The sequence below is a fragment of the Erinaceus europaeus genome, chromosome 15 (assembly GCF_950295315.1).
Source record: "Erinaceus europaeus chromosome 15, mEriEur2.1, whole genome shotgun sequence".
Lineage (NCBI taxonomy): Eukaryota > Metazoa > Chordata > Mammalia > Eulipotyphla > Erinaceidae > Erinaceus > Erinaceus europaeus.
The window spans coordinates 41,373,126-41,386,953 of NC_080176.1; the positions used below are offsets into that span (position 1 = coordinate 41,373,126).

The following is a 13,828-nucleotide window of genomic DNA, read 5'->3' on the forward strand; positions in this document are numbered from 1 at the left end:
GCTGTCCTCCTCCATCAAGTGAGATAGACATGTGACATTTCTTCCCCTGGTTGTTGGCATTGGACTGATGCTTCCATTGGATTTGCTGGTACACCTTTCGACACTCCCTTTACACTGCTGGACTTCTCAAGGACTGACTGTAGCAGTCCATGGACTTTGCATCCAGCTGTCTCGGGACTTTGCAATGCCAGATCACCCCTCTCTTCTCCTCGGCCTATCAGGCTCCCACTCCTCTGCCTATCAGGCACTACCCCCTTATACCCATCAGGCAGCCCCTCTCCACCTACCAGGCCTCTCTTCAGTCTCATGCTGTCCCTTGATACTCTTATCACTCCCTGTCTTATTCCAGTTCTTTGAAAAAATGCCTGCATGATGTCATTCAGGCTTCTGCCCAAAAGGATTCTGTTCACCCCTACACTGCTATTCCCCTGAACGAAATGGAGGTTTGTTTTTTTTTACAGATATTCACCCATTTAAATATGGCCATTAGAAAGAGGGAGATGTCAGGAAATTGTGAGGATGTGGTTGAGCTTGGCAGGGTTTGAACCTGAGGGGTGCATCTATCCTTTTAGTCTTTCTCTCTACCAAGAGGTTGAGCAAGAAAGGACAGTAGTAACCCCAAAGGTGTGCCTCGTTCTATTAGATTCCCTGCCTCACAAAGCACCCCAAATTCCTGATACTGTGGCCATTAGATAAAAAGAAAGGGGGAGGTGTCGGTCCTTAAGCCAGCCCCCCCTTCTCTGCTCCATCCTCCATTGCTGATACTATGGTCTGTTTACATAATCATTGTTTTGCCTGAGACCCGCCCTTCCTGCAGGTTATTAATTACCCCACTGGTTAAAACCTTCGCAACAGTTGCTATGGAAGCTTTCTACCATCTCGCTCTTTCCTTTAATCCACCCCCTTTTTCTTTAGCCATTTCCTTTTCTGACTTGCCACTTCCTGTTAAAAATATATAAAAGTGGTCTCTGATTAATAAAGACACATTGTGTTCCCACTCTGCCACGAGTTCCTGGTCTCTCTCCTGTGTCACTGAGTAAGCAGCAGCCCAGGTTGGCTCTGATTGAGTTTTCTCCAACCCAGAGAGCACGTGCCCGGGAAGAACCACCTTCATGCTAGCCTGGCATACAGTAACAGGGATACAGATACAACTGGGACAAGAAAGCAAAAGTTAAGCGGGAGAATGTTAGCTTAATATACAGAGCTTTCAAAGAGGTAGCTACAAAGAAGAATAGGTATCTCGGGGAGAAGTACATTCTTTGTTCCCAGAAATATGAAAATACAGTCTATAGGTTAGATACTGGAAAATCAGCTGAAGCTTTCTACCTGCACACCAGTATCATTGAGGACCTATCACACATAAGTTCTACAATATAGAATGAGGACACTGAATTAGTAAGTATCACAGGAAGCAATGTCTGTTCTCATTGAATTTACAAAACAATGATTATATAGAAGCAAATAGATAATTACATCAAGTGATAAGTAAGGAAATTACTGGTTGTAATCATTTCTCTGATACAAAGAAATAAGATGGGAAGAAAGAAGCTGTTGGACTGACTGTGGTGGTGAACAAAGTCAGTGGCATTTGAGCTAAGTCCCAGGAGGTGAGACTGGAGGACAGCATCCCAGCTTTGAACAGTGGGAATACTAAGTGGGCAAGAGTTTGGTTTGAAAGAAGAAGAAGGAAGAAAGAGAATGGATCTGAGTAAATGGAGGATGAGAGAACACAAGAAATCAGTACTATATCCCACACAGCCATGGGGACTGTGAAAAAAGCTTTTATTAGAGGCTATGGAATACAGGTTCTAGGAGAGACATGCAATCTGATTTATTTTTTAAGTAGTTGGCATACAAAATGATCTTTGAATGGTTTTTGTAATGCTGAGATTCTGACTATTATGTTAGTATCATAAACTTGTACCTTATTAAACATAAAAAACACATATTTACCATTCCTCTCAGTATTTTTGTAGTATAGCTAGAAAAACAAACAAACAAAACAACCCCTCAGTTGTGAATTTTAGTAGCAGCTAGAGGAAAAGCAGCCCAGTTGTGTGTGGCATCCTGACTTGCCCCTCCTCATTATTGGGTCTATCTCATAGACAAACCTGACCTGACACGATCTATTCCTATATACCTGTTACACCTGTAGGATTCCTTCAAACACTTCTGTCTGATCAGCAATCCTAGCACTGATAACTGGCTGGACTCCCTTTCCTAGCCTACCTCATTATGGTACCTCATAATGGAGGGCCTGTCTCCTTTCTGTAACAGTGAAGTGTTCTTTTGTACCAGTGTCTTGGCCTGGACTCAAGACCATTTTCTGCCCTGCAATCCATAAGACTACAATCTCCTTGAGATCACGTATTCTATCTGGTTCTCTATTCTATCACAGTGCTTGGTATCTCTTACTGTTGACTTTTGAAAAAATATTACCAAATAAATGAAGACTTTGACCGTGTGTGTGTGTGTGTGAGAGAGAGAGACAGAGAGAGACAGAGAAAGAGAGAGAGAGAGAGAGAGAAGGAGGGGGAGGGAGAGAGAGACATAGGAGGCAACTTATCAATGCAGACATGAGATCCTCATGGATACTCTACTCAATCCAGTAATTCTCTATCTTTTGTTTGGTTTTTGTCCTTACTTTATTGAGAGGTTAATGGTTCACAGCACAGTTGTTGGCACATGGGTTTAATTTCTCAATCCAATCATTCTTCCACCATCTATACTGTAAAATAGAATGGCTTCATGCCAGGTAGATTTTCTAACTAATGGAGTCAGAGCTGGAAATAAGCACTTATATACTTATATTTCTTTGCTCTTAGTCTGTCAAAGCACAAGTGTGGTATTGTTTTTCTGAAATTTTCTTGCCTTAGTTGTTACCATTCAGAAACAGAAAATCTGCATATGCATATGCAGTAGCTAACATGTATTGTACACGACAGCTGGCTAGGAATCATTCTAAGTGTTTTACAAGAATTATCTCCTTAATCTTCACTAAAACCTTATGTGGTTAAAGTTGTTAGCCCCAACTGACAGGTGAGAAAAGAACAGAAGGCATAGAAATAGTCAATTGTTCAAGTCAGAGAACTAAGAAGTAGAGCTGATTTTTAAGATTCTCTAAAATGTGAATTATGTTTCTCTCTCTCTCTATATATATATATATATATATGTGTGTGTGTGTGTGTGTGTGTGTGTGTGTGTATATATATATATATATATATATATATATATATATATTAATTCATTATTGTACCACAAAGAAAACTAGAACAAGGAAATGTATAATGTAATTGATGAAGGTATTAAAAAAAATGGCTCTTTGTCCTGGAGCCCCATCTCCCCAGAGCCCTGCCCCACTAAGGAAAGAGACAGACAGGCTTGGGGTATGGATCGACCTGTCAGTGTCCATGTTTGGTGGGGAAGCAATTACAGAAGCCAGACCTTCCACCTTTTGCACCCCATAATGATTCTGGGTCCATGCTTCCAGAGGAAAGCTATCAAGGGAGGGGATTGGATACGGAGTTCTGGTGGTGGGAATTGTGTGGAAATGTACCCCCTCTTATCCTATATTTCCTATATATGTCAATATTTTCATTTTATAAATAAAAAATCTCAAAAATGGCTATTATACCTCGGGAAAAATATATACCTGAAAGCTGAAGTACACAAGAGCCTGCAGGGAATACCCCCCAATACTTCATCTGCACTATTCCAGTCTTTAGGTTCATGGTTGTTCAACAATTTGTTTGGCTTTGTATTTTAACGCTTTTTCTCTTTTCAGCCACCAGGTTCCCAATGTCAGCACGATGCCGACCAGACTTCCCTGGACAGACGACACCACCAATGTGTACTGGAGCTCCACTTCCCCAGAGACCCACCCTACTAGGGAAAGAGAGAGGCAGACTGGGAGTATGGATTGACCAGTCAATGCCTATGTTCAGTGGGGAAGCAATTACAGAAGCCAGACCTTCCACCTTCTGCAACCCACAAGGATCCTGGGTCCATATTCCCAGAGAGATAGAGAATGGGAAAGCTAACGGAGAGAGGATGGGATATGGAGATCGGGTGGTGGGAATTGCGTGGAACTGTATCCCTTTTATACTATGGTTTTGTTAGTGTCTCCTTTCTTAAATAAAAAAAAAAAAGAAAAAAATGGCTATTATAGACCTCTCTGTTGTATGACTGATCACATTTTAATTAAGCACTAGTGGTGCTCTGGTATACGTGATGTCAGGGCTCAAATCAAGGGCTTCATGCAAACAAGTACAGATCTGTTACTGAAACACCTATCTAAACATGAAATTATTTCTATTTATAATAGGACCACCTTTTAAAATACCTGATATGGGAGTTGGGTGGTAGAGCAACGGGTTAAGTGCACGTGGTGCAAAGTGAAAGGATGGCGTAGGATCCCAGTTCCCCGGCTCCCCACCTGTAGGGGAGTCGCTTCACAGGCAGGGAAGCAGGTCTACAGGTGTCTATCTCTCTCTCCCCCTCTGTCTTCCCCTCCTTTCTCCATTTCTCTCTGTCCTATCCAACAACAACAACATCAAGAACAATAATAACTACAACAATAATAAAAACAAGGGCAACATAAAGGAAATAAATAAATATTAAAAAAATAAAATACCTGATATTACATATAGTATCTGTAACATATATCAAAAAAGCATAAGCACCAGTCCACCTAGAAAATTACAGAATTGCAACCCAAGCAGTAGCCTAGTTCAGGGAAAACCTCATGAAGGATTTCGTATTGGAAAATTAAACCTTTTCTGGGAGCTGGTTATGCAAAGAGAATTCTCATGCCTGAGGCTCCAAAGTTCCAGGTTCAAGTCCCAGCACCACCATAATCCAGAGCTGTGCTCTTGTTGAATGACTGACTGACTGACTGTCTGACTGAATGAATGAATGAATACATATTAAACCTTTTTTCAATAGTTATCTGAAGAAATACTGGCTTTTAACACATGCTGACTGTCATGTGTAGTTTACTATGAGGAAGTGATAGTGCAAACTTCCTGTTAATATATTTGTTTGATCTCTCCTTTCCTACTTCACTCTGTGCAAGCAGCAGTGAGATTTCAATCTATTCTTTCATTCTTTTGTTCAATCACTCAATGAACATCTGCTGAAGATTTACCATGTAGCCAGATCTATAGTATGAATTGTAGCACAGGAGGAATTCACCTGTGTGAATTCCTATGTACACCTATGTATCATAGGTGGTTTTGCTAAATATTGTAACTTGAAATGAAATGTTATCTCAGTGTAGAAGTTTTAAAAATAATGTGGTTCATGTAAATTGAAAAGGAAATTAAAAGTTAGTTTTGAGGATGTGTTACATATTCAAGAAAATACTTCAATACAACCTTTTTTTTAAAGGTTACTATAAAAGCTAAGTAAATAAATCTAAAGTGTTTATGAGGCTAATTTAAGGAGAGAGATTTATAAATGGCTAGAACTTCTTAAATTGTCATATGTGTGACTAATTCAGTGTATCTTTTTAAAGGTTTTGCATATGTAAAATAATTTATCATTGGACACCATTCTGTTCTTTCTTTATCTCCCTCAATTCCAATGCCTATATGAATGCATTTCTATGATGACCCATATCATTCTCTTTACTATTATAGCCGTTAAAAACACCATTAACCAAATGTTTCCAGTGTTCAGAAAATGTAACACAGATGATAAAAGTACAGGTATGTCACAAGGATCAGCAAACTACAGATTTATTCTCACCAGATAATGTCTTCTTATAAGTGAAGCTTCATTGAAATACATGAGCTCCATTTAATCTCTAACTTTCTGTGACTGACAGAGTTGAGTAGCAGAAAACAACTATAACCACATAACAGAGGTAGTATAAACTGTCAAGTCTGAAATGTTTTCTATTTTCTATTGCACCAAAGTAAAAGACTCTGGTGGTGGGGGGAGTACAGGTCCAAAAAGGATAACAGAGGACCTAGTGAGGGTTGTACTGTTATGTGGAAAACTGGAAATTTTATGCATGTACAAACTATTGTATTTACTGTTGAATGTAAAACACTAATCCCCCAATAAAGAAAAAAAAAACTTTTGGACAGAAAAAATGTTTTCTATTTTCTATAGAAAGGGTTTGATAATCGCTGCTTTCTAGTGAAGCTAGTAGAGATTTCCTAAATCTATTTTTAGTATCAAATCAAAAATTAAAAAGGAATTAAGAAAGAATTTTTTATGCTCAGTTCCTTTAAATATCTGCCCATTATATAGTAAACTCACTAGAGGTAGGATAAATTCTACACATAGCATTTTTTAGTATTATTTGAGTAGACAAATGTCTACAAGCAAGCCTTGCTAGGCTAATAGGTCCTGCTACTCCCCAGAGAGAACAAAAGTTCCAAATGTAGCAAACACACTGAGCTACCAAGCATATGTTTACCAGAACTGTTAACTCCTCCTTTTAAAAGTTGGGCATCTTGGTGTGTGTAATTACTGTTGTTGGAAATGGTATGGCTTTCTACACATCTATAAACACTTCAACTTATTTAACTGAAGATGACCATTTCTATGAAAATAGGGGAAAACAGTCAGTGGCTTACCTGCATGATGTTCTTCAATCCAGACTTGTAAATACATGAAGAAGAGTAGCCCTGCTACTCCAAATACCAGCACGGAGACGAAGACTTGTTTGGGGTTCATGACCACTTCAGATGGCTACATTTCTCTTCATTTCGGAAGAGCACTTGTTTGTTTTTCCAGCTATTTTCAATCCTTGGTTGCAGGTTTAGGCACTCAGTCTGGGAAATAACCTAGAAAGTTAAAAATCCACAGTGTACTTTGCTTCTGATATTTCTTCTCAAATATAGAATAAACATGCAACATACCAATTGAAGCCAAACAGAAACTGCAACACTTTTAGGACAAAAGAGACTCTAGTAGATGCCCTTAGAAAAGCAATCTCCTATTGCTCACATTTACCTTATCTGAGGACTGTATCATCCCACAGTTAATAACACCCTAACATCTAATTAGGTGAAGGTGGTGTCTTCCTAAACTGTAAAGAGAAAAGCATGTATTATCCTCAAATGGTTTTGAGGGGAGAAGAGACTAACAGAGTGAGCTGTTGAAGGCATTTTGAAACATGTGCTAGCGAATGAAGCACTTCATATTTTAAATGATCACAAACGGGGGCCGGGCAGTAGCATAGCAGGTTAAGCGTACATGGTGCAAAGCACAAGGACCAATATAAGGATTCAGGTTCAAGTCCCTGGCTCCCTACCTGCAACAACAACTATAAACAATAAAGGCAACAAAAGGAAAAAAAAATGGCCTCCAGGAACAGTAGATTCATAGTGCAGGCACCGAGCCCCAGCAATAACCCTGGAGGCAAAAAAATAATAATAATAAATGGAAGGCTTAACCTATAATTTCCTTCTCATGGAAAAGCAATCAATTTGGCCAACTTAAAGCACATTTAAAAAATCTCTCCAAAACATAAAAAGGTCAGAGTTTGAAAGCTCTCTCTCATAATATCATCAGAGTACAGAAGTGTACCTCAAATTATAGACCTCAGTGACAAAGAGATTACTCAATATTGAGAAATATTGACATGACTTTAAAGAAATCTCTCAATCTTAAAATTTTGTTTTTTCAAGTCACACCCCTTTTTGGGATTCTAGAGAAAATATAAACCTTTCCTTTGAAAAGTATAGATACACACAAGCTTGCATAAAATATCACAGAAACTCAAACTCCCTGTGAACTACCACACAAATAAGTAATAACTTACATGATGAGCTTAAATCATTAGCAACCTGATTCATGAGGCCGTGGTCAAGGCTGTATGTCTAATGTTTGGCAAAGACTGTAGTTCCTATTCCTTGGTCATAAGCCACACCCGCTTTTTGGATAAGCTGAATAAATGTTTCTTCTGTGAGAGGACATTAAACTATTGCTGTGTCTAAAAGTTACCTTTATTTTCACCTTCTAAATTTTACTCAAAAACTTCTGGGAGGATACTGGTGCAGTATTTTGAGATTTAACAATGCATTCACTTCAAAGTTAAATGTATACTATTTATCCATACTTGGGGAAAAAATGATTTTCATAGAAGCAGAAGATGTGACAGTTTAAACTTTCTGTACCATCACATCTCTTTACTTTATCTAAGCTGAGATGGAGTCTGGAGCTTGGAAAAGCAAAATCAGCCTAGCCTGTGGCCTATGGTTTAGAAGATGTGACAGGCCCTCTGTATAAATAACAGCTGATAAGGACTTCAGAGCCTTGGCTGGAGAGAACTAGAGAGTGGAGTCTGCTAGGTGGAGCCCACCTTGACCACTGGTCAGCTTTATCCTCACTACCACACAAAAATCACACCCTGGGGGTTAGGCGGTAGTGCAGTGGGTTAAGCACGTATGGAACAAAGTGCAAGGACCCATGTAGGGATCCCAGTTCGAGCCCCTGGCTCCCCACCTGTAGGTTGGCCACTTCACAAATAGTGAAACAGTCTGCAGGCATCTATCTCTCTCTCCCCTTCTCTGTCTTTCCCTCCTCTATCGATTTCTCTCTGTCCTATGCAATAATGACATCAATAACAACAACAATAATAATAACTGCAACAACTGTAAAACAACAAGGGCAACAAAAGGGGGAAAAATAGCTTCCAGGAGCAGCAGCTTCATAGTGCAGGCACTGAGCCCCAACAATAACCCTGGAGGCAAAAAAATAAATAAATAAAAATCATACCCCTACTTCAAACTATTATCGCCCCAATAAAATAATTTGAGGGGAGAAAATAAATAGGTAAATATTAAAACAAAAAAATCTCACCCCCCCTGAGAATGTTTATTCCTTCCATTTTCCTTTTTCTTAAAAAATTCTTAATATATTTATTCAATGGATAGAGACAGTCAGAAATCAAGAGGGAAGGGAGAGAGAGAGAGAAGCAGAGAGACACCTGATTCACTGCTCGCAAAGCTTTCCCCCTGCAGGTGGGGACTGGACTCTTGAACCTGTGTCTTTGCATATTGTAACATGCGAACAGCCAGGTGCACTACCACCCGGCCCCCTCCTTCCATTTTCTCACAATTGATTGTGATTATATAATTTTGTATGTTCCTCAGTTGTGCTTGCCCAATCCTCCCTCTCATAAAGATGCATGTCTCTGCCAGGAAATGTATTTAGACAGTTACATCACTCTGACTGTACCCTATAAAACCAGGTTCTACCTTCTCTTCTTGGAAGCTTACCATGGAGGCTTCCCTCCTACAATAGGTTTTCCAAGCCCTTCTCTATTTTTTTAAATATTTATTTAGTCTTTATTTCAGTTGATAGGACAGAGAAAATGAGAGGGGAACAGAAATACAGAGTGACAGAGAAAACAGTGACAGCTACAACACTGCTTCACTACTTGTGAAGCTTCTGCCTATAGGTGGGGACAGAAAGCTTGAACCAGTGCCACTTAGTGATGTCATGTGTGTCATCAGCTGAGTGCACCACAGCTAGGCCTCCAAATTCCTTAGTTTCTATATAAATTATCCCCATGGAACATGTGACCACAAAAGGAAACCCCAGAGGTCAGAATTACAGTAAATGGGATGGACTGATCCGATAAGAGAATAGAAGTTCACTAAATGCTAGAGGGTTGGGGCTGGGTGGTGATATACCTGGTTGACTACAGTCCAGAAAGAGCCAGGTTCAAGCCCCAGATCCCTACCTGCACAGGGCAAGTTTCACAATCAGTGAAACAGTGTTGCAGGTGCCTCTCTTTCTCTCCCTCCCCTCCATCTCCCTTCCCTCTCAGTTTTTCTCCGTCTCTACTTAAAGTAAATAAGTAAACATATTTTAAATAAATGTTTGAGTGTTTATATAGAAAAATGCAAAAAGGTATTTTATAGGAATATTTTTAAATACTTTAATTATTATACAGAAATGCCCAGACTAAAAGCAATAGTGGTGAGTCCCCTAAGGAAAAGTCAATTATTAGCAGTTTCATGAATACTTTTATTTATTTATTTATTTATTTTATTTCTTTATTGGGGAATTAATGTTTTACATTCAACAGTAAATACAATAGTTTTTACATGCATAAAATTCCCCAGTTTCCCATTTAACAATACAACCCCCACTATGTCATTTATCATCCTTCATGGACCTGTATTCTCCCCACCCACCCACTCCCACCCCAGAGTCTTTTACTTTGGTGCGATATGCCAATTCCATTTCAGGTTCTACTTGTGTTTTCGTTTCTGATCTTGTTTTTCAACTTCTGCCTGAGAGTGAGATCATCCCATATTCATCCTTCTGTTTCTGACTTATTTCACATAACGTGAATTTTTCAAGGTCCATCCAAGATCGGCTGAAAATGGTGAAGTCACCATTTTTTACAGCTGAGTAGTATTCCATTGTGTATATATACCACAACTTGCTCAGCCACTCATCTGTTGTTGGACACCTGGGTTGCTTCCAGGTTTTGGCTATTACAAATTGTGCTGCCAAGAACATATGTGTACACAGATCTTTTTGGATGGATGTGTTGGGTTCCTTAGGATATATCCCCAGGAGAGGAATTGCAGGGTCAGAGGGTAGGTCCATTTCTAGCCTTTGGAGAGTTCTCCAGACTGTTCTCCACAGAGGTTGGACCAATTTACATTCCCTCATGAATATTTTGAAGAATTTCAAATATTCCCTTAATTTTGGTGGAGGAGGAAGTTTTTAAGTAACAAGTAAGAGTATTATTCTACCTATCTGATAACGTATTACTTTGTTTTATATTGATCCAAAACTGAAATGTTATGGACTTTCCAAAAATACAATGAAGAACTGTTCCCAAGGGAGATTTGCAATTCGAGGAGTTACCATTCTGAATTCCTCAAAGCAAGATACAAAAAAGAAGTCACCCTTCTCTTTAACACTACAGTTAAGCAATGAGCAGACATAATTCCCGAGTATATAAGAGATTCATATAGTAGGGAACCAGTTAGATAAAATCTACTCCAAAGAAAGAGCTGTTTACAAGAAGAACAAGACACTTCCAATCTGTCTATATAATTACAACTTATTTCAGAAAAAAAAGAGAATGATCAAAATACATAAATTAGAACAAGTCATGAACTTGTGTGAATAGTGGTTGTGCAAGCCACAGAAAGCACTCCTTGGGGGTTTGCAGAGGGAAAAATTATTGCCTGTGATGTTGGGAAAAGATTAAGAATTTGCCCTTCCTTTCTTCCAGAGATGTTGCTATATTCTAACTGATGGTCCTGGGTAAAAAGTCAGTATAAAGCCCATAATTGTTATTATGGCAGATGTGAGTAGGATTGAGTGATTAAGGCCACAAGGCAGAAAGGCAATCTGGTGTAAAAAGTAAAGACACGTTTGATTTTCTCCCATCTCAGTCCATTAACTCAACATTGGCATTAGGGAATGGCTCTCATTAAACACAGGTGAGGCAATCAGAGCAGCAGCATTGCTTCAAGCAAATCTGAAGGTCAGTAGTGATGGGAAAACACACCTATTTGGAGACCATACACCTACCTCAATGCCTGCAGAAAAAGTGCATACTCTTGGAGATTGAAATTATTTGGAATGATGCTATTTTATGTACAAGCATTATACAACATTTCCATGGCTAAAGGCTTTCTATATTTTGCTCAACTCTTTTCTCTGCACTAATAAGCTCACTTCCTTGAACTTAACAGATACTTGACAACGTTTTGCACTGATGTAGAATTTACATTTCAATCATAAAATGTAATTTAATTGGTAAATTTCCCAGTTATATCTGTAAATTTTTGGTCCTAACCTTCAAATGGAGAAATGTGGATTATTAAACTATTGAAAGACGGGGCCTGCATGACTTTCTAAAAGTACAAGTTTATTTTTATTCATGTGTCTTATGGATTTATCCCTAAAATTATTAAAAGAAATATAAATAACCATCTCATTTCTGTATAAACACTCTAATGTTAACTTATTTTTGAATAGGCTTATCTCATTTCCAACACTTTTTTAAGCAACCCAGAAGCATTTTGGATGTTTAGAAAACCAGATAAAAGACCCCAGCATCAGTTTCTTCCTTCCCTTACATCTCATCAGTGACTTACTTGGAAAACTCATTTGAAAGCTTGGAAACCAAAGAGTCCTTTCTGTGGCCCATTCAGATAAATCTCTCAAACCACACACCAGGGTAGGTAATAGCAGAGATGTCTCAAATAAATCCAGTGTGATAAATACATAGAAATATTTATTGCTGGATGATACAGTTTTCTATATTTGACTTTTATTAAGACTATTATCAGTAAAGAAAACAATTGTAGTATCACTAATTCATTTCAAGGCATGCCACACGCATTTATATGTGGCATTTTTACTGTCATCCAATTTTAAATATTTGGTAATTTAATGTATCATAAATGTGCCTCATTTATTTATTTTTTACTTCTTTGTCATCATCAGGGATTCATGGTTCTGGTCGAACCTTTCCAGACAGAAAGACATGGAGACAAAGGGAGGGCAATAAAGACACCACAGCACCAAACCTTCCCCTGGTGTGGAGAGGCTCCAACTTGGTTTGCATGCTTGGCAAAGCATATACCCTCCTCAGTAAAATATCTCACAGGTCCCTTCTCTTTAATGTATAAAATGTTTTTTTTCTCCTCCTTCTGGTAGGCTAAGGATTTCAGAAATAATATATTTATTTTTTAGGTGACCTTGGCTTACAAGACTATGAATGTTTTAGAACAACAATTCCACACCTCTTCAGAACATGTTTCCAAAATACAACCACCACCAAAATTCCAACATTCTCCACCAACATTCCTTCTCGGCCCTCTCCACCCACACAAGCCAATTTTTCCTCCTACTCTCTTTAGTAACCTCAGTTCTGGAGTTGGAATCCAAAGGTTTTCTTTATTACAATTGTGTTTTCTTTTATTTGGGGCACTTCTAGTGCTTCTCCACTGAAGGATTTTTGCGACAGAAACAGCAAGACAAATGGGCAGAGAGAAAGAATAAGAAACCACAGCACTGGAGCTTTCCTTCAATGTCATGGGGACCAGAGTCACACATATAGCAAAGCTTCGCTCACCAGGTGAACTATTTTACTGGCTTAGTCCAAGGATTTTAAGGGTGATTTATTCTTCAAGTTATCTAGTTCTATCTGTTCCTCTTTCTAATCTCTCTGAATCTGTAGATTATATTTCTCTTAGCTAAGCAGCGCTTTGAGCTTTTTAAAAAGTAGATAGTAACTATTTTCTAATGAAGTTTAAAGTTTTTCCCAAGAACCATACTGTGCTTTAAACACTCACTGGATAGGTATTTCCTCACCCTGATCAAGTCTGAGTTTTTTTTCACTTTTAATCATTTAACATTATCATCAAATAATTAAACTAACTGATATTTTATCAGTTTTTGTATTATACTAATTTAGAAATATTAAGTCTTCTCTCTGAGTTCATTTTCTTTCCGGCCAACCGTTCTGCCATCAGAGTTAAAACAGCATGCATAAATTTGTCTTTTTTTTTTTCCCATCCTTACTCTAGAATGATAATATAGTTGGATATGAATTGAGGTTAAAAAACAAAAAATAAAATAAAAACCTCATTGTCTCCTAAATACCTGGTTGATATTGAGTAAAAAAATAAATGTTAATTTAATAGCTTAATTAATAGTTAAATTTCAATATGATGTACTTTGACATGTTTGCATTTCTAATTATCATGACATAACAGTCATCACATGAAGACCTGGGCAGAGAGAGTTCCATGCCCACAGGTTTCCCTTTTAACAGCCAAGCCCCGCCTCAACCTTTCCAAGCCACACCTGTCACCACTCCCATTTCCTG

The 13,828-nt window shown here is 38.4% G+C and overlaps 1 protein-coding gene across 1 annotated transcript in view; it reads right to left on the reverse strand.

Moving 5' to 3' along the window:
* The window catches only part of CHST9 (carbohydrate sulfotransferase 9), a 400,006-nt gene that overhangs the window by 327,882 nt on the left and 58,296 nt on the right, over positions 1-13,828 (reverse strand). The window contains exon 2 of the mRNA XM_060173646.1: positions 6,588-6,797. Coding sequence (XP_060029629.1) covers positions 6,588-6,687 — 100 coding nt within the window. The 5' untranslated portion in view covers positions 6,688-6,797. The remainder of the gene's footprint in view (positions 1-6,587; positions 6,798-13,828) is intronic.